The sequence below is a fragment of the Drosophila navojoa genome, chromosome 2, assembly GCF_054131105.1.
Source record: "Drosophila navojoa isolate 15081-1374.11 chromosome 2, UAZ_NAV_1.0, whole genome shotgun sequence".
Lineage (NCBI taxonomy): Eukaryota > Metazoa > Arthropoda > Insecta > Diptera > Drosophilidae > Drosophila > Drosophila navojoa.
The window spans coordinates 17,447,732-17,469,885 of NC_142890.1; the positions used below are offsets into that span (position 1 = coordinate 17,447,732).

The following is a 22,154-nucleotide window of genomic DNA, read 5'->3' on the forward strand; positions in this document are numbered from 1 at the left end:
TTTATTTTTGGCTTGCCTGGCCGCCGTGTTTATTTTTCAGCTTTTGCTGCCTTCATCTATTTTGCCTTTTAGGCTGCATTAGCCAAACACCCGACGATTGTTTGCTCTCGGACGTATCGGCGGCTAAGCGACTCGCAGCGAGTTACGACAAATTCAAATACCCTCAGAGCCAACCGCCAGGCACCAGGCAACTCCGCAGTTTATTACGAATCGAAGCGACATGTGGGCCATACAGCTATACAGCGAGCCACAAAGAGCTGTTGGGCCTGCTTGAGGGCGCTCGTAAATCGTCGCCGACAAATGCCTATGTCTCCATATCGACGCACTTTGATATCTTCATGACCTCAGAGAGCTTTACACATTGCTGAACATGCCGATAAAAAGGAAATGAGATGCATTCCCAAATTATTAACACACATTTCGCGTCAGATTTCGGGACTTTAGGTAGAAATCAGACAGAGCTGGGTTTCCCTGTAGTTGAGCCGAAGTCGAGGCAAGATTTCGTTTTCTTGATTGTTTCCGATGAAAACACAGATATATATATACATATATATATATATATATATATATACATATATATTATGTAGGACTCATATAAAATATTCTCTTTTGACTTTGACAGCGAAACAGCTTCCGGCTATGATTTACGTGTGAAGGCCGATATTTATGTGCTCGCATTTATCGATAACGATTTCATTATTTAGATAATATTTCATGGCAAATGAATGCCGTACACAAGTGTAAAGTGAAGGCAATATAGCACCTACGTGAATGAATGCATAGATTTTGATATATATGTATCTATGTGTGTGTGTGTGTGTGCGAGTGTGTTGCTCGTGTGTCAACTGACAGCCATTAGGAATATTGATTTCCATATCGCAATATTGCGAAAGTCAGAAGGCGCACTTCAGGCTCTAGGCGTGGCAGGGGGCAAGGGACGTGGAGCGACTGGCGGCAATCGCAGGGAATGCACACACCCAATCAGCCAGGCACAGGCACGCACACACACCCACACTCACGTTCACGTATGCGCTGACGTAATGTGAAAATTATGCGCTGTAATTTGCGCCAAAGCAAAAGCGGAAGACGACGCACTTCGAAGTCCGGATGTGCCAATGCCAACAAAAAGCAACACTCGCAAGAGATACATTCGTATTTGGGAAAAGATACCCACACACTCTCTCTCTCTCTCTCTCTGTCTCTCTCACTCGTTCTTGGTCACACGCTCACATATGCAGATGAACAAGAAAAAATTGAAACACTTTAACATGCTAGCAGCAACAAAAAAAAAATTGTTTGCTCTTCGTTTTTTGTTTTTCTGTTTTGTGTTTCGTGTTGTTTTTGTTTTTTGGCACTTTTTCACGTTTCGGCCAGGGGTTTGATGGGGCGTGGCATAAGGAAGTTGTAAAAATACAACATAACACATCTGCAACTAAGCGAAGCAGCGGAAAAACAACAGCCAGGAAAACTGAACAAAAAACAGCTAAAGAAAAATAACTACACGAAAATTTGTGGTCGCAGAAGAATGCGCCCGCTGCGAGGGGGCGGTACGGTTAAGGGGGAGGCAGCTCTGATGTGCTGTAAGTGCTCCCCCGTTGCTCGGGGATGCCCAAATTTGTGAGATACTAAATGTGGCATGTGGCCACATGCAAAGCAACTAACGGCACAGGAAAAACAACAGCTAAACAGCAGCAAAGAAAAAAGGAGGAACTCAAAGTTGGCGCTGTAAATGCTTAGAAATAAATTTGTGTCGCCCGAAACACATGTACACGCACACACACACACACAGATACAGTGTAGCTCCATAAATGTTTACACCTTGTCGAGGCAAACGCGTACGAGTAGCTCAGGCGCTGCGCTTGAAGCTGAGCAATTGCTTTAGGCGAAAGGCAAGCAGAAAACGTGTCAATGATGCCCCACACGGAGAGAGGACGGCTGATAGCCGAGAATGCCGTAATAACCATAATGGAAACACTCTGAAGAACCTGCACACTGGGACAAAAACAAAAATGTTAATACAAATTAACAGCTCGAAAGAGAATGAGAAAGAGAGACACAGCTAATTTTGTTGTGTCTGTCTTTCCCTTTCTCTTTTGATCTTGAGCTTGGCAATAAGAGATCTCTGTCTTTTTTAAATTATACGGTGCATTGGTGCAGTACTTGAAAAAATAACAAATGCATTGATGATATCTATAAGGGATACATATATGAGAAACACTTCCGTTACATTAAAAGCTAAACAAAAATCACTCCATCAGAAGATCCACTACTCTAAAGCTTAAAAGTTTATAGGAATAGATATTAACTCAACTCGGAAAAGTTTTATTTGTCAGCGAAAGTGTTAGATAAATATGTAAATATTCTATTAACTGTATTTACATATATCATATATTATATATTGTGATAAATACATATTTAAATATTTAACTAAAACTTTTGCTGACATATTTCCTCGATATTCGCTGCATGCAATTAATCAGTTCTCCACCGAGCCTCCAGCTACTGTGCCACAGTGCTCTAGCGTATTCCTCATGCCAATCTCGCGTCGCATTGTATTATGCTCGTTGTCTCTGCGCTCTGCATGCGGATATGTATTTGTTCTTGAATAACTGAGCGCAACTACAATGGCCAGCAGAGCCATTTAAAATGGTTGAGTTGAGTACATAATTTGTTTAATGGTGATATATTGTTGGTTAGCAGCAGCCACAGCCGCGGCGATGGCTACAGCTACAGCTGGCAGTCGGCAGACGGCAGACGGCGCCTCGCCAAACAAATGGCCAAAACTTGCAAATTTCGTACTCGGCGGAGAAATAAATGCTAACAATTCTTTATGTCCCACATTTAGTCGCATTTTTCTCTCCTTTCTATTTGGGTGAATTTTTCGTTTAACCTTTTCAATTTGCAAACGCATTTACTTTAAATTTTTGTTACAATTCCTTTAAAAGTTTTATTTTTTTTTTATTTTTATTTTTTATTTTTTGTTTAAATGCCTTGCTTGATTTTCTTTAATGAGCTTAACTTGTTTCTTTTTGAATTTGTCGGCACATTAGCTTATTGGTATTGCTCAAAATGTGGGCGTGGCAGCATTGGGCTTTCGGCCACTAGCAAGCAATAAATTGCAACGAGTTTTGGGCCATTTGGTAGCCTTCAACATCAATTAAATGCATTAATGTGGAAAATTAAATTATGCATCGGCCTGCGTCCATGTGTAAATATTGTAAAATAATGCGGAAAACTAATTATAGCTGCAAATTTAACAACCAGGCAGCTGCCTTGTGGCATGTGGCGAATTGCAATTTAAGTGCAACAACAATTCATAAGAATATAAACATATATTCAAATATATAAAACGACGAATTATTTGCACAAAATAAATGCGATTATTTTAAGCGACTTTTTTTTAAAGCTTCTAATTTTAAAATTTTCTATTCATTTCGAAATGAAGAAATCCTAGATATTTTTTTCTTTTAGCACCAGCCAGCAGCAATGGTAAATTAGGAAATGGCAATGCGAAAAGCCAGCAAAAAGTGAGCGGAGAAAAGCACAAACAAGCGACCGCACCTCGTTAAAATTTTATATCAATTGCTGTATGCATACAAAACATGCAGCAACAACAACAACAACAACAACAAGGAGCAGCAAGGCAAAAGGTAAAAAAAACGCGACAAAGCAGGCCATTTTGAAAAAGTTTAAACAGAACAAGAAATGAGAGCCAAAAAAACAGAAGGAAAGAAAGAAATAAAAGAGGCAAAAAATACAACGAAATGAAAGAATTAAAATTACGAACGCAGCGCAAAGAGAAGCGAAAAAAACAATATAAATAAAAGTAAAATGTGAACAAAAAATAAAGCGGAAAGCGAGCTGACGGCGAAAAAGTTGCTCATGTGTGCGTAGAAGGCGAATTCATATACAAATATTACGTATACGCAAAGCTGATTACGTATACGCAAACTAATTTTTGCCCGTCTGCCGTGTCGGTGACGTTCGGTGAGCGTGCGACAAATGAAATATTTAAATATGTCGGGCACACAAACATTTTGACAACACGCCGACAAAATGCCACAAAAAGTTGCAAATTGCGGTTATTGTGGCAAACACACAATAAATAATTTTATGCCAGAACTGAAAAAAAAAATATCTATATATATATATATGTATTTTTATGTATGTGTGTGTAAAACCCGATGACTTGCAGCAAAAAGTGGCATGCGTTAAAGTTTTCCAACAAAAAGGGAAAAAAAAAGAGTAAACTAAAATACCGTAGTCATCATGATGACGACATTGACGACGATGATGATGATGATAACGACGACCGAGAAGGCGTACAACTTTTTTGCATTTGAAGCGGAAGTGATTTCATCAAAAATTCATATTAACTAATTGGATTTGATGCCGTTTCACAGTTATTTTATATTTTCAAGGCGGATATTGCCAGGAACTGGACTCACATATACGTACGCAAGGGCAATGCCTAACTTAATAACCATGTTTATTTTAAATTAAAAATGTATTTACATACGCTCAAATGCCACGCTGAAGGCCAGCCCACGGCGAACAATTTGTGTTTGTATTCATATTCATATTCATATTCGCATTCGTATTTGTATTTGTATTTGTATTTGCATTTCTGTTTGTGTTTGTATTTGTATTTGTGTGCCGCAAGTTGCCAAGTTTCATATATCCCAGTCGCACTCACCTGAAAAAGTATGAGAAAAAGAGCACAATTTATTACCTTTTGTAACAGTGTACATGCATAAAAAAAAGAAAAAAGAAAACACAAGAGTTGTATTATGAGTCTCCACTCCCGCCTCCCTCACTCCACTCCACTCTCACTTTCCCTTCTAAGTTTACAGTTTATGAGAGTTGTGGGAAATGTTTATGGCGAATATAACTCAGTGGCTTAATTAATTGACACAGTTTATAAAAACATTCTCGATACGTGTTATGCTAAATATATAGGTGTATAAGTGTATGTATATATGTATGTGTGATTTTTCTTGTAATTGTTATTTTTATATTATATTATCGTATTATTTATTTAATCTGTTTTAGTTAGTTTTTGTTTTCTAATATCTTATTATTTATTATTTTTAATTAGATTTGATGTATACTTAAATTTATTTTTTAATGCCATAATTTGTTATTTTTAAGAAGTAAAAATATTTTTCATATGATGAGCAATTGAATGCTGATAAGAGGAAGATTTAGTGATGAGTTATTGTATTATTATATTATATATAAAAATGTATGTATATTTTTATATTATTATTACACAATGGCAGCTCGAAACACACAAACTCCATAGAGACAAAAACATAATTGAAGGGTATTTAACAAGAAATTATATTCAATTTGTCTTTGTTTCAATTTCTTCTTGTTTTCCACATTCCTTTGAATATTCATCTCATCCCTGAAGATGTCATGAGCTACAAGCGGAAGTAACGTTTTTATTAATTGATGACTGCGAGAAATGAAACAAGCAACTTAAAGACTGCGAAAACACGCGAAAATGTGTCAGTTCAAGCAAAGCCAGAGAGTAAATGAGCATGTGTATGTGTGTGTGTGTGTGTGTGTGTGTGCAAGTGTAATTGTGTACGTAAGAATATCCTGAATAAGCATGGGGTGTGTGTGGAACGTGGAGCAAAATCGTCCAACTTCACAGCTGTTGTCGAGAGCTCGCGAAATTCGCGTCCTGGCTCAGTGCTTGCCAGACGGAAGGACGCAGCAGGCACAAAAAAATAAAAAAAAAAGAAAGAAAGAAAAGAAAATCCAAGCAGGAGAAGAAGAGTATTGCAAAATATTAAAAATGTTGTGCTGCCAAAGGAAGCGAAAATAAACGCAGAAAACGCGGCCAAACGAAGGCGGGCAGCGAAATAAAGCAAAGTGTCGGCAGCGTCTGGCTCTGGCTCTGGCTCTGGCTCTGGCAAAGGAGCCGCCCAGGATGTGCCGCTACTGCAGCAGACGCCTGGCACGAAGAACTGCTACAAAATAGCATAGAAAATTAATAATCGCGCAATTTTTGCGCCAGTAAACAATGGAGAGAAGTCTTGGCTCGTTAGTTTCCTCATTATTCTGCATTTTCCAAGACGCCCGCCTGCTGTGAAATGTGCTGCAAGAACTACAAAATAAAACTATAAAAAAAAAATAGTATTAGAAGACAGACTGGAGCAACTGTCAGGCAGGATGAGCCGGAAGCACATCAAAAAAAAAACCGGCGAGGACTACGCAAATAATGAAAAATGCGATTGAATGTCATTTTTCATGAAATTTGCTAGCCCTTTGTCTGCCACAGCATTGTTCCGAGTCCTGGACAGCGCTACAAATGATGTACAGCCATGAGGAAGAAGAGGAGGTGTACTTGAAACTCGACCGCTTACAGTTTACAAAAGGTATAGAATCCCGAAACCCGAGCATTCGAGTCGTACGCTCCTTTAAGCCCTTTTCTGAGTCCATGTCTCGTAAGTGCATATGACTAAATAGCGACACCTAGTTATTGTCAGCAATTAATTGAATCAGCGCCACAAACGTTTCAACCAATAAAGTGAAGTGTTGCGGTCGACACGACTCGACCGCTGTGAGTAAAAAAATAAAGACTAAATAAAATAAAATAAAATACAAGTGAAAAGCAACAGCAAAAACAAAAACAAAAAGTGCAGCCATGCAAATGACACACTTGCAGCCGCAATTCCCATGACCATGTTAACGAACAGCTGGGCTCCCAAAGTGGACGACGGACCGTGTCACACAAAAACTGAATCAAATTATGTGCCATAAAAGGGACAGTTGTCCTGCGTGTAACTGTGCGTGTGTGTGTGTGTGTGTGTGTTGAGAGACAACTACATTATTAATGCACAATGAACTTGAAGTAAAGACGAGCGACGAATGCAACAAACCAGAAAACATGGCCAATTGAAAAATGCGCGAGCGTAAATTACATGAACTTGGCTCGCGGCCAAAAGCCCAGCCCAAATGACGAACAATATAAAATTCATAATATTCAAGTGGAAGAATGCCTAAAAAGTCAACAGATTCTCGCCCGCTTTTCATTTTGTTTTGCATACAAAAGCATTTGCTTCTCTTTTATTTTAGTTTTCTTTTCTTTTTTTTTTTTGCTGGTTTTCATGAAAACTTCACCTTTGAAGTTGTGTTGAAAATTTCTAATGATATTTTCATAGCTGTTAAATAAAAAATTGGGGGAAAAGTTGAGCAGTTTGGCCGTGCGGAGGCACCTGTTCCCCAGCTGGCTCTGAATTGTATTTTAATGCGCTTGGGGCGCTTAGTTAACATGAGCGACGGGCGCTTGTCTAAACAAGGCATACAAAAAAAATAAAAATAAAATACGCCGTGTGCGTGCGGGAATATAATCAAATTCTGTCATTTAATTTGGGCGCAAAAGAGACAAACGCAAGTTAATCGTTGTTAATGCGAGGAGGTAAATCAGGCCGACTTCTATACCATTCCAGAGGCGCCAGCTAAATAGGTCAACTAGTTATAGTATAGCTTGTTAACTTAACAAGGAGCAACTGCGAAAATTACATATTATTTGTATAATGATGGTGATAATAATCTAATCATTTTTTAATAGATGTCAATTAATGATTTATTTTCAGTGAATTTGTGCTTAAGTGCTGCCAATGATTTTTATAAATTGAATAATTGTAGGTAATGATAATTTAAATTGAATATAATTAAATAGTTCATATTTTAATAAATATATTTATTATTTATTTATTTATTTATTTATTTTTTTACTGCATTTATCTCTTTCAATTGATATTATTAATTTAATTAAATTTAAATATAGCAAAAATATAAAAAAATAAATATAATAATAATTTATTGAATGCAATTGAAATGCCAGAAACATAAACGAATCGAGTCATTGCAGCCATAGTTCACTGTAATGAGTGATTAATTAAAGAGCCTTCATAAGTCAACAAGTTGAGCCAAACGCGAATATTTCTGATGGAATTTCCTCGAACTTGCCTTGCAACGGAAAATCCACTGTTAACTGCTATGCTTTAGCTTTAATGCTAAATGAATATTTCGCTTTTATTAGTCTTTTAAGTATTTCATTGTTATTATTGTCTTAGCTATTCAATTATTGAAAAAGAAAACTGTCTGCTTTATTTGCATGTCACGTTCCGCTAAGCTGAATATTTAACGTGTGTTGGTTTTACATGCATATATACATATATATATGTATATGTAGCTCATACGCCTACTAATCCGAGTTGTCGCTGCTGCTGCTACTCACCTTTTATTTTATTCAATAAATACGCTGCGCGTGGAGTAGCACACAGGGATATCCAAAGCACGTGACAGATTTTCTTGGATTACACACGCTGGCACACGCACACATACGCATAATCACACATACACACACACAGAGGTAGGCAGGCTGATTACGACATTGTTGTTGCTGTTGTTGTTGTTATTGCTGAAATTCACTTTGGGCGGCAAAAATTGGGAATTGGCAAACAGACACTTGAGGCGTTACCCGTTGCCTGTCAGCACGTCAAACCCGTCGCTCGTCAGCTCGTCAGCCCGTTGGCCCGTTAGCCCGTCAGCCCGTCAAACTATCAGCCCTTTAGGCGTCACTTCAGTGTGTATTCATATGGCACTTAATACATTGGGCGATGGCTCGGCGCACGGCATTCACTCGGCTCGTTCGATTAGCGGCAGATGCAGCATCTTAATCACCGATCAAATGGGGCATACAACACCGCGCCAGCTCAGCTCAGCGACGGCAAACAGCGACAACACGAGACAAGACCGAAAACAACGACGTCAGCGACAACGATTAAACTGGACGCTCACGCGGCAGCTGCGAGCACACAACTGGAGTCAACGAGAACGGCATGCGAAGTGGCGACATGTCGATAACGAGCCGCTGCCACAGCCGTAGCCGTTGCCGTAGTCGCAGTCGTAGTCACAGCCGAAGCAGGCGCCACACACACACGCACAGCCGAGGCACGAGACGAGCTCAGGCAGAGCACGATTTATGGCAAAATGTGTTGCATACTTTTAAGAGCGCGCTCGCGTTATGGGTGTGTTCGGAGAGTGTTTGGGACGCGGCGCAGGCGCAGTGCCATCTACAACAGCGACACACCAACAGGCTGTCTAAGAGAAACAGCGAGAGAGAGCGAGAGTTTATGGCGTGCTTCCAATGCCACAGTTAGCTGCTGCTCATTTGCATGGCACTCGGTCCCAAAGCGAAAAAGTGTTTGTCCCAAGCCAAACAGCTGTTGAGCTACTGAAATGAAGCCAATGGAGCAATGGGGCTAAACGTTAATACACGCCAGTCAGCCACGTCCTCGTCCTTGTCGTCGCACTCGTGACGCACTCGTTGTGGCATGTCTTAGGTCAGAAATGTCGTCGTGGCTGCCACTGCCACTGCCACTGCGGCTGCGACGTCAGCTGAGGCAGAGACAGAGACAGAGACAGAGACAGCGGCTGCGGCTGAGGCTGCGGCAATCGTTGTTTGCCGGCAAAAGGCAGCATTTTTAATTATGATAAATGCCCATTCATAAAATGGAATGGCATTGCAGTTGCGTGTCACGGCTGCTTCTTCTTCGTCGTCTTCCTCTACTTACAAAATGAGACTCTGATATAATATATACTGCATAATTATTTGTTTTATCTATGTCTGGCGGAACGCGCTCGCCGTCTTCTGTTATGGCTGGCTCCGTCTATTTGGGCTGCTGTGCAGTTGACAGGCAAGATTTATGCGGCCTGCAGCAGCCCGGTTCATATGGTGCTCCCACAGCCCAATGCCACCTCCTGTAGCTGTAACTGTAGCTGTGCTCGTGCCAGGTGTTGATGTGCCAGCTGTGCTTCAATCACCATCAGCGTCACTTAATAAAATCACATACAGCACGGCCTGTGATGAATTGTTGCCATTTGTGCAGCTGACGTCAGCGCGTTCAAGTGCAAAGGCATTTAACAAGCGCTCGACAGCAATTAAATCGCATCCAAGCATCCATTGACAGCCAATGAAATAAAATAAACAAATAAACAACAAACACACTCACACACAGTCACACTCACAAATCATTCTTAATTGTCCAATTTAATAATTAAGTGGCCAATTGAGTGCTAATTATCTGTGTTTAATTGGCTTAAGACTTTAGCTACGTTGGCTGCCATTAGTTATCTGAGCTAGTTCTATTACAGGCAAGAAAACAATAATTTATATATGTATGTTAATTGAATATTTTTATTTAATTGAAATCTTTTTTACACAGTCAAGATTAAGGGGAATAAAAACTCGTTTATTTAGTTTTTTATTTTTTTTTTTTTATTTCTCCCAACAATACTTTTATGTTCTTCTATTCTACTCTATATTTACTCCTGTTAGTAAGCTGAAGGAGTGGCAAAAGCTGGCTCAATGCAATCTTCGCTCAGTCGAAACCAAATTGACCAAAGTTAATTCAAGCAATGTAAATGGGACAATACTCGGCGGGGAGTGAAGAAAGAGGCCAGGTCAACTCAAAGCAGGAGTCTACATTTAGTTTAGGTTGTAAGTGCGGGCAAATGCAATAGTGAAAATCAATTGGCGCGCCAACAAACGCTTCAATCAATTTTGCTTTGGCAAACAGTGAGTGCAAAATAAATCACATCAGTCGAGTCCGACTTGCAAGATGCTGGAAGATGCAACGGGCGAATGTGTGAGTGTGTGTGTGTGTGTCTTGCGCATACTCGTGTTTATCTTATTTATGCAAAGCTGTGGCAAGCAGCAGCAGCAACAATTGCAGGCAAAAGAAAGAGAGAGAGAGAGAGGGAGAATGCCAAGTGGCTTGGCAGCATCCGTCGCTCGCAAGAGCTGCTAAAAAATGAATGAATTCAATGAAATGCGGGTAAAGGTGCCCGTTTGCACCCAGCTCGAGTCGTGGCCCACTGCGGTCGATGCCAGGATGTGTGTGTGTGTGTGTGTGTGTGTGTGCGTGTGTGGCGCATCCTTAAAGAAGTCTCAGGCAATGCCACATCAAACATCTCAAACGAAATGAATAATTTATAGACGCATTTGCGGAGCGCGGCTCCAGGGGCAGCAGCATGAGATGTGAGCGGATAAGAGCGGGTTACACACACACACACACTCACACACACACATACGTGTCGCGTAAGCCGACTGCAGCCACTGACTCTAAATTGAATGAAAAAAATGTCGTCTAATGCCACGCATACACTCATGTAAACACACACACACACACACACTCGCTCACAGAATATGCAGGCATGCATGAACAAGTCAGGGCCCAACTAGCTCTAGATCCTAGCGAGTGGGTGCAGTTGCGTATATGTGTGCGTGTGTGTGTGTGTGTGTGTGTTTTTGTTTGGCAAAATAAAATACCAAACTGCATGGACTCTGCAGCATTTATTTATATTTTTTATCACAACTCCCTCAGCCAAGCCCCACTTACGCCGGCTTTTGCAACTGCAAGGTATGCACACTATAGGTAATTCGACGCACACACTCACACATTAAATGCATATATGCATACATGCATACATGCATGCAGTGGGGCAGACATATATTTATATTCATACACACACATATGTGAATATACGTACATATATGTAAGATGCACACATATTATAAATTTATTCAAATTCACTGATTCAGTGAGCTCTGTTCCGTTATTTTGTCTGGATGGAGGATTCACTGTAGTTTCATACCAACATAGTCTAAACCATTTCATATACATATTCATGCATAATAAATAGACTTTCGGCAGTACGTACAATACGATCTAGTCAATCCATCTAGGATTAACAACAAATACATGCATAAAATAAAATGAGAATATATTTATATATGTATTATTCTGCCTTTTAAGTTGTCAAAAAAGTCAGTATATTATATATAATTCCAAGTTCAAGGTTTAATAAAAATAATAAAAATCTCTGGCTTATTTATTTATTTTTATTTTATTTTTATTTTCATGCCTTCATTTTCAAATACTTTAATCTTTCCACCTGGACTCACAGCGTGTCGCCTCCCACACAGCTTCGCCTTTAAGCATACTTTTCATTCATAAAACAACAACTCTGGGCTAACTAGGCACGCAAAGTTGAGCCAAACATACACATAATGTAAATCATCAACGACACATGTCAAATTTCTGCACTGCATGTCAAGCATGTAAGAAATACATAGAGAAACTAACCTTAGGTGGCTAAAAACACTCCCGGCAAAACTTTGCTTTCGCCTCTTCCATGGCATGTGAAAAGTTTGCTCCGCTTAGCCCCGACTCCTAATGCCATCAAATTCTCAAGTGTTGTCAATTAAAACGATTTTCCAATGAACATTTTGACAGAGCATGTGGCGCTGCTTCCGCCTTCCGTCTTTCGTTTTCCTTCGTCCTTGGACTATTCGTAAAGTTTGTGCCAAAAGTTATAAAAAGATTTACTTATTTATTTTTGTATGCTTCTTATATGAAAAGTTCATCGCTTGAAATTGTTTGAAGCTGGCAAAATATTTATAGCTCATCTCAATGGATAATTCGCAGACTTGTTTGATTATTTTGATATGAAAGCAAAAATGTTTTGATACAAAGACCCCCCCACCCCTACCCAGCATATCCAAGCACTTCTCAATTTTCCCGTTAGTAGAGTTTGCGGTGTCGTCAAAGGAAAGTTTAAATAAATGACTGCCGAAAACTTTGCTAATCTGCTTTAAAAATCCCAGCAACAAGCAAAAAGCAACAAGCAACATGAAATATGAATTCAGAAATGTGAGATATGAAAATGGGAGAGACTGGCCGAGGCGACAACAGTTGACTTTGACGCGGCGGTTAAAACCCGCAAAATTCGTCAATTTAAATGGAAAAAAATATCTGCGCAAAGTTTGCGCCAGTGTGAAAAATATTAATTTAACTTTTTGCGTTAACAGAGCAATGACATTTGCCCCAAACCGCAAGGCACCCCAAAAGCTGACGCCCCGCTCCTAAGCCTTGTTTGATGATTTTTTTTCTCCTTCTTCTTCTTCTTCGTGTGTCGATTGTTGTTGTCCTTTTTGACGCCAAACGCTTGTCTATTTAGTGGGTGGCACAGCGTAGAGGGGGGTGAGGGCAGGTGGCAGCGGACAGGCGGCCTTTGAGGTTGTTGGCCATGTTGTTGGCATCATTATCGTAAATTTTTATGCTAAATACATTTTGCTGTCAGGCCCCAAAAACCGAAACAGAAACAACAAAAGCAACAGCAGCAAGACAAACCCAAAACACCAAGAGATACAAAAAATGGCGCCATTTGGAGCAGCTGGCGTCACGTGGCTGCAAATGGTCAAGCACACGCCTCCGACTGGAAGAATAACATAATCAAGGCGTTTCCCTGTCCTCCCTCCTCTCAGCGACAAATGCAAATGAACTGCTGCTGCTTAACGCTAGATCGTTTCTGCTACCAGCCCCCACACCCGCCACGCCCCACTTCCACGACACAGCGAGCCCATTTCGCACAGATTTTGTTTTAATGCTTTTCTTTGACAAGGAGGTGCTCGTTGCGGCGTATAAACAGAGATATGTCGGAGTTGAAGCGGCAAGCATTCTTCGACTCGCGCGAGACAGCGGCCGTGCAGATCCACTGGCCAAACTTGGCCATTCTGCTGGTCAGAGCGTTGTGCACATACATGGCCTTGCGCTTGGCCCTCGTGAGCAGCTTGACCGCGTCGATCTTGGGCTGTGTGTAATCGGCTCTCATCACGAACTTTTTGATCTGCCGCTGGGTGTGGGCATCGTTCTCTTTCAAGTAGGCCTTGCAGTCGACCCAGTCGTACTTGGACTCCTCCAGGTGACGGTAGCGTTGCCTGCACAATGCCTGCTCGTGCTCCACATTGAGCTTGAACGAGTTCAGCTCGTCCAGACGGCGCTGCAAGATCGCTGCCGCCTTCAGATCCCGGCAGAAACTGTTGCGCAGGTATTTCAGCGACAGGTCGATGGCCTTGCAGCTGAGCTGCGCCTTGCTCAGCTGCTGGCGCAGCTGGTGATTTTCCTGCTGCAGCTTGTATATGTGGGGATGGACCTTGCCCCGCTGCAGCTCCAGCTCCATGTTTACGCAGGAGTCTTCCGACGGACATTCCGGCATGTCCAATGCCATTTCCTCGCCGATACGATCAACAGCCTGCTTTTTCTCCAGTAGCTCGGCTTCTATCTGCTCGAGCAGCACCAGCTCCTCGGACTTTGTTGACTGGCCGCCACTTGCCTCATCCCCCTCCTCCTCCTCCCCCTCCTCTGCCTCATCATCCGCATCCTCCAGCTCATCGAGTCTGTCAATACTGTCGCAATATAGGGTCTTCGGCGGCACTGGTGGCTCAATTTTTTTGTAGGGCACTTGCTCTACTACGGAGATGTGTGTATCCTCCGGCTCACAGATGGGCAGTCCGGGCGCCCTGCAAGTGGGCAGCGATTCTGTTGACTCCCTTGTCTTTTCCATTGCGAATGAAAAAACTAGAGGTGTGACAAACAATTGTTGATTGCAAATTTAATATAGACTATTTTGCTGGAAAATCAAAAACAAACTAAGGCTATTCCAAATGAAAAATACAAACTCAAATTGTTGAACATTAAAGCAGAGTGTGTTAATCTCATTTGAGAAAGAGTCTGGGATTCGAATATAGATCAAGTTTGTTTGCTCTAATCTAAGGCATTGGAAAATGAACAAAGTTTAATTGAAGGTATTCTGCCCGCTCTTGTAGCAATTATGACTGCTGCCTTTAGAGCAGCTCGACTCATTAATTTTGATTAGGTTATGCGCAATGTATTGAAGAGCTGTCTAACAGCTGGGGCTGCTAAGGCCGGCGGCTCTGTGTTCTATGCACAATGAATGGCATTTGCAAAAGCGCTTAAGGAGCACTTAACCCAGACGTAACTAACCAATGCAAAGGCAAACACACACACGCACACACACACACACATGGGCTAAGCACCTGAGCACGCAGCAGGGGACAGAGGTGTGCTGGAGAGGGTGGCAGCATGGCAGGGCAAACACTTGGGCATGTGTGCTACGCACGGCCCTAGACATACATAGTTCCAGTTTTATTTCCAGTTCCAGATGGCGACCCAGTTGCAGTGGCAACAATTCATCTTCATAATGAAAGCCAATGCGAGCAGCAAACAAGCATAATGCGAATTTAATAGGACCTAAGTAAAAAGACAGGACAACAAATGCTGATGGGGTTTTATGATAATTAATTAAATAGGCAATAATGCAAAGAGAGAGATAGAGAGAGAGAGAGGGAGAGAGAGTAAACATTTGACCTGCAGATGCTCTGCGGTTGAAGGAGCTCGAATGTAAAGCAGACTACTGATAATTTTTATTATGGCTAGGAAAAAGCATTCAGCTGAAATCGATATAAAAAAAATCTAATTAAAGGCTGTGATTGCGTACCCACTCGCATAACCACGGCGAAATCACAATTGTCAGCGTTAAACTCATGCTCACCGACGCACACGAGTGCAAACACCTGTACACGCCAGCGCACAAACACAAATAAACACAATTTCCCATCTAGGGGCAATAATACGCAAACAAACAACAACTGCAACACAGACAAACGGGTGAAACAGGTGAAACAGACGTGCTCTGTCGATTCGCTGAAAAACTACCTAAATGCGAAGAGCGAAAAACGAAAAACGAAAAACTTTCAAAGGCAACTTGTCTATCCAGCAGCCTAACCTGACCTTACCCACGCCCCGTTCCCCTCCTCACAGGGCGGCAAATGAAACGCGCTGTTGCACACAAAAATAACAAGTTGCATTGGTCAATTCATCGAATGTCGGTCATGGCTGCCTCCTGGGCACCCACTTTCCACCAGCCTTGCATGTGCATGTGGCTGTGGGCGTGGCTGGAGCTGGAGCCACTCAGCCCAGCAGCGGACGAGCTTAGAGGCTACGCAGACTGTGCCACGGTGTAAAGTTCTAAACGCCCTGGATACATGTGGAAAGCGCTGTGGAGGAGCGCAATAAATGCGAAAAATATCCCCAGCATGCTATCACTGTGTGTGTGTATGGGATTGTGGGTGTGTGCGTGAGACAGTGCCGTACGACTGACTCGATTCGAATGAAATTAGTTTAACTTTTGTAAATATCCATAGCTAGATTTTGTGCTGTTGTGTACAAATAAAATATGTCGACAAAGGAATTTATGAATGCATATGCACATACATACATACATACATGTATGTATCTCTATCAAAATACATTGAGAATCTAATTTCAATAAATAAACAATTTTTACTTAGCCTCTTTGGCAACAAGTGGAAATGATGATGTAAACACGAAAAAAGCTGACTTTAATTTGAATTGCCCTGAGGGGCAGCTCTAGAGGGGCTTAATAGCCTCACACTGAAACAATTTAGATGAGTTTCGTGTAGAAAAAGTTATTAATTGGTTGAGTAGGATGTCACTGTATATATGCATACATCATTCCCAAAGATTTATTCATGGCTCGGAGACTTACTTAGACTCTCACTAGCTCCTGTCTTTCTAGCACGGATTATCCAATTGAATGGTGTGAAGCTTTGCTCTAACTGCTAGGTAAATTTGCCTATTTTATCTTTACTGCATATCCACGATATAATACAATATGCGCAGTAGTTCATTTCTTTTGGGTGAATACTTTTGCTGGCCACAATTGTCCGTCCATTGATCCATTGAATTATCAAAATACTGCATCTCAAGCAAAGTATATATATATATTAGGTGAATAAATATGAGGAATAGAGAAATATATACGTGTATAAATACACATATTCGTTTGGGATACTTAAGCACGCCCATCAAAATGAGGCGCGGCACACAATAAATCTTCGTCACGGTCCCCAAATTGACATTTTACAGCGGAGACCAATAGAGGACAGAGTAACTGACAATCGCGTTTTAGCCAACTGTTGTTGATGTTGTTGTTGTTGTTGTTGCAGTGGCTGTCACTGATATTGTTGTCAACAATGATGGCCCAAAGCATCAGCCACATGCGTTGCGGCAACAACTCATCCATCGTACAGCACTCATCCTTACACACACACACACACACACGTAGCCACACAAGCGCAAGTGCACATGGAAACTGTCAATCCCAGGACACTGGATATGGAGCACTGATGCTCGTTGGGCTGTTCGCCATCATTTATTGGCAAACTCCTCAACACTAGCAAAAAATTTAATATCATGCAGCATGTGCGTATGTGCATCTGTGTTTGTGTGTGGGTGTGACAGTAATAGAGTTATCCTGCTGTCGTTGACTATAGAAAGCATCGCATTATCCTCTGCTCCGGCCATAATAATTGAAATCCCCCACCAAACTACCAAACTACTGGGTGCCATCTTAACGACCCTTTGTGACGACCCACTGGCAGCGCTTTGGGGTAATCCGTCAGCCAGTCAAACGCCGGATGGCAGCGCGATGAGCATTTAAGAACCTTAATGCAAAAATGCATTACTCGTAATGCGTCCAGGGAAGGGATACAAATATTCGTGGCCCATTTGAGAAGATTCAAGAATATCTTAGAGGGAATTTAATATATTTAGCAAAGGGAATTTTTATTTTATTTTATTTATTTAAAGATATTGACAAAGCTAGAGTCAACTAAAACTAAATAACATATTATAACAATTAAATATATAAATTTGATGTTTTATTCATTTGAAGTTCAGTCATAGAAGTCAATAAATATAAATATAATAATATATTTGAAAAAATATATATTGTATATTGTTTTTATTTTAAATTTCTTATTATTATTATTATTATTATTATTATTATTATTGCTATTATTTTTCTTAAAAAAAAAAAAGTTTCTATTAGCCTGTGTGAAGACGTGTGTAAAGCTGTGTAAATTAATCCAATTGCGGGTATATAGATGTATATTTCTCTAGTTAAAATTATATCGTAATTTAGAACAAAGTAATCACATAGAAAACTATTATATACAGTTTTCCAAAAAAAGTAAATAAAAATAAAAATAATACAACAAAAACTATGAAAAATCTTGCGCCATGTATTTTGGGAAGGTTTGGTTATTTCATAGTGTCTTACTAATTTTGTTGGTATTGTAGCATATAAATGTAATTGTTTATCTATAAATGGCATTTCTGAACCGCCAAATTTTCACAGTTGAGTATCCAATCCAACGAGCAATTCAGACTCGCTTTCCTGGAATCTATTAATTCTTACCGCGATTTACACGGAAGTCCACGCCTCATTCTTGATAAAGAGTTCTGCAAATTGGCTCAGAGGGAAGCTATTGTACGTTATTTTTTATTGTTTATAACTTTGATAGACGATCTACGATATATTTCCAGCGCTTATGCCAGCCGAGAGAACCACGCTCAATACCTTTTGATGAACCTCAATCATTTTCAAATCTCACATGTCATGCACTGAAACCCTTGAAGTGTATACACGATTGGTACAACGAGGGGGACAATTACGACTACGATAAGTATAGTCCCTCGCGCTTCACTCTTATGATTTGGAAATCGTCAAAGTACATTGGTATTGGGTTTTGCTCAGAGTATGTATGGCAGATGGCAGACTTTATATAGGAAACGCAAAAAATAGCTCTCATTTCAGTTTAGAAGATGTATATTACGTAGTTGTCAAAATCTACCCCCGTGGCAATGAGATTGGACAATTCAGAGAAAATATTGGACAGCCAATTAGGTATGTTTGATCTGATTATCTTATTCAGCAAGTATATTTTCTTATAACCATTTTAAATCCTCAGCCAATGTTCAATTCTAACTCCCAACTGTATTCTCGCAGCTATTTCCCTTCTAATTTTACTGGCTGTTAGAGTGTCTATTTTTAACCAATAATAACCGGCAGCAATTATTAAGAGAACCATGGAACTGAAGTTTTCTTAAAGCTTTCTATATGTCTTGGTTCAGTACAGAATTTACTTCGCTAAACAAAATCTCTTTTGCAACGTAAATCAAGTGCACTACCGACTGCAGATACTCATTCCTGGTCAACACACAAAATCGTTTGACTTTCGTATTTCTTACACTATTTCCGACCAATAAATGAATAGAATGGATGACTGAACTTGAATGTTTGGCAAGTGTTAAATGGCTGGAAATATACCAAATAAGACCGAGTTGAGAACTCAAATATTACATCTTTAGCCAATAATGCTGTCATCGATTTGATTTCGATAGGTAAATTATATATTACGGGAGAGAGAAACAGAATAAATTTATATGACTAATGACAAAACATAATCAGATATATACAATATATACAGAGAGAGTCGAAGAGAAAGATCGTGTGTGAGAGAGAGACACAGAAGGTGAAACAGAACAAGTTAACATTACCATTATATTTCAGAAATGTCTTCAATTTAGAGCAGAGTAATATGCCAAAGAGTTTAATACTCTTATGAGGTTTCTCCTTCTTCGGTTTCTCATTTTTTTTTCTTTTTATTTATTTTTGACTATGTTTTTTGCTTGCCGGTGAGTACCAAAAGATCTCGACTGTGGGTATCTATCCAAATGTGCTGCTAATGATGATAGCTAGCAATGTGCGAGGGGTGCAAAGGATGCAAAGGGTGCAAAAGGGGGCTGTTGGGATGGAGCAAATTTAAATAAGCTTGACACACAGCCCTGTGGGGTTGGTGCCTTGGGTTAATTTGAAAACGTGCGATAAGAGAATTCAATTTTTTTCCATTCACCTTCTGTTGTGCTGTCAATGTATTGTAATGCATGCATATGTGTGCGTGTGCGTGTGTATGCCTGTGCTTATTTACAAGTAGTTTGCTTTTGCTGGCTTTAACATGGTTTTCCTTACTGTTTAGCAATCAGCGCCAGGCAAAGAACGAATTCCCCGTTGGATGCAGAGCCTTAACCTTTCAATGTTGTTTGTTCTTATTGTTGTTGTAGTTTTTTTTTTTTTTTTCCTTTCTTCAAAACAAGTGCTATTTACAGCAAAGAGACAGAAGGTAGAGTACAAAAAAAAAAGAATACTACAAGAGTCTGTTCTGGCTCAGCTAGACGCTGGAGACCTGCTTGAACCAGCTGCTGGCAGCAGCACATTAAGTCCTTAAGCACACATTATTATTCAATCAGATATGAAGTTTTATTTATTTATTTTTGTTTCCTTTTTCACCTCTGGTAGACACTTTTTTGTTCACCATTTGCATTTGCTGTTGCGAACACACACACACATCTAGATATATATAGGGGTGTGATATGTGAATTGCGTTTGCCTTTTGCTGCTGCGCAGTGCCTAATGACATTCAAATTGCTTAAGCTTTAGTGGAAATGTAATGTGCTATTAAAGCAGAGGTATGTCACAGCTTTAGCAATAGATGAGAGGAATTTATTTAGATATGATAGCCCTTTAAAGTAAAGCTCACTGCTGTAAACATAATTTCATATTCAAACTTTGATCGAGTGCAACTAACTTGTCTACCAAATTCATTTTGTTGGCAAGCAGGGGCTCCTTCGCTCATCTCCACGCCCGCTGCCATCTACATGCTGATCAGATTTGTCAACGTCATCGTCACTTCATCTTGGCTGTGGCGACACAGTTGCGCGGCAGTTCGTCAAGTATTTATAAGTTCAACTTGGTCATCAAATTTATGTGCATCGTAAAGGCGCCAAATCGAGGCGAGGGCACTGACAAAATGTTATGAAATCAAATTTGCACACAAAGCGTCCCTAATGACGCGGCTGGCGACAAGAACTGAAGCGCATTTTCCGCTAGCCACCGACCCCAACCCCGCACACACACTTTAGGCCCCCTCGTTCCGTCTCTGGCCTGTGAAAATTGTTTAATAACACGAGTTCTTAATTACGAGCATCGCTGGCACAGCTCGGTACTTATATTGTAACGGCTTTGACCTAATTGAGTAATAATTAAAATGAAGTACATACCAAATTATTATTCATTATACAAACGAGAAAGACATCGACATTGGCATGCAGAGCGAAAAAGATCTGAGCTCAATGCATTTTGGTCTCAAGTGTTATGCAACAGTGAACGGAAAGACTCATTGGGACGTAAATAAACTAAACATAATTCTACTACTATGAAAATGGAAAACCATAATTAAAACATAAAGTTTGTATTTTAATTTTATTCATTAATTTACTATTAATAAATATATAAGCTTATGCAATGGAGTGGAATAATTGAGAATACACGCAAATATATGCACGCATGCATAGATAGACAGTGATGCGCATCAGTTTATGCATAGAAACATATTTCACCATAAATTATTGCCAGTTGTAGTGCATAAACTGTCGCATAAAGCTGGCAGTTGCTAGAGAAAAGAGAGAAAATAACAGAGACAAAACACGTTATTCATCGCTAAAGCAACTGCACAAACGCGGGATAAAACGGCAGTAGACATTGCATCAACAGCAGCAGCAACAGCAACAGCAGCAGCAACAGCAGCAATAGCAGCAATGACGACAGACGTGACTGCGTGTAGATGAATGCACGGGGCGTATGCGCAGTGCGATATGCAACAAATTGCTAAACAAATCAAATTTATTGCTAGAACTGCGCACGCGAACGAGCAACAGCAGCAGCAACAACAACAATTATACGCATGTAAAACGTCACTGAGATAGCACAAATTAATATGAGCCGACATTTTTTCAAGCCTCAGGACTAGCTGCGTTGCTTATTTGTTGTTGCTGCTGCTGCCGCTATCAGAGTTTGTATAACTTCATTTGGTTTGTTTGTTTGCCGGCACTGCTGTGAGCCCTGGGCCCATTTACTTTTTGTTCAACCGTATTCGTACACACGCGCAGACACACATACACACACACACACACACAGCACACTCACTCTCTCTCTCTCTCTCTCTCAAACAGACAAACAGCCACACAGCCATGTAGAATGGGGGACTGAGGGAGTATTGCGGCCCAGCAACGTCCGCACAGTCTGCATAACAACATGGCGCTCGGTCAGAGCGGAAGTCCGAGTTGTTCGGCGTTAAATTTATGCCCAACTGCGATTCTACGCCAATGCCACCCAAGCGCCACAATGGGCTTTGTGTTCTGATTTTGAATCAAATAAATTTGTTTGCATTATGAAACAACATTGACAAATATTAATTAACAAGTGAAATCGAGTAAAATCGCGATCTGGCAACGCTGCTAAAAAGCGACAACAGACCGCTGTTAAGTGACTCTGCAGATCAGCTG

The 22,154-nt window shown here is 40.5% G+C and overlaps 3 protein-coding genes across 3 annotated transcripts in view; 1 reads left to right on the plus strand and 2 right to left on the minus strand.

The window, feature by feature from the left end:
- The window catches only part of dpr11 (defective proboscis extension response 11), a 67,722-nt gene extending 58,838 nt beyond the window's left edge, over window positions 1-8,884 (minus strand). The window contains exon 1 of the mRNA XM_018113681.3: window positions 8,258-8,884. The gene's annotated coding sequence lies outside the window, so the exon portion shown is untranslated. The remainder of the gene's footprint in view (window positions 1-8,257) is intronic.
- A 4,565-nt stretch (window positions 8,885-13,449) lies between these two features.
- Window positions 13,450-14,564, minus strand: LOC108660121 (uncharacterized). The gene has a single exon (XM_018113409.3). It carries the CDS (start codon window positions 14,428-14,430, stop codon window positions 13,468-13,470), a length of 963 nt encoding a protein of 320 aa, XP_017968898.1. The 5' UTR covers window positions 14,431-14,564; the 3' UTR covers window positions 13,450-13,467.
- Window positions 14,565-17,909: 3,345 nt separating this feature from the next.
- Window positions 17,910-19,048, plus strand: LOC149092205 (Golgi-associated plant pathogenesis-related protein 1-like). Its single transcript, XM_089256267.1, has 5 exons — window positions 17,910-18,041; window positions 18,109-18,240; window positions 18,297-18,508; window positions 18,568-18,657; window positions 18,722-19,048. The coding sequence occupies exons 1-5, from the start codon at window positions 17,991-17,993 to the stop codon at window positions 18,810-18,812; spliced, it is 576 nt and encodes a 191-aa protein (XP_089112393.1). The 5' UTR covers window positions 17,910-17,990; the 3' UTR covers window positions 18,813-19,048.
- The last annotated feature ends 3,106 nt before the right edge of the window (window positions 19,049-22,154 follow it).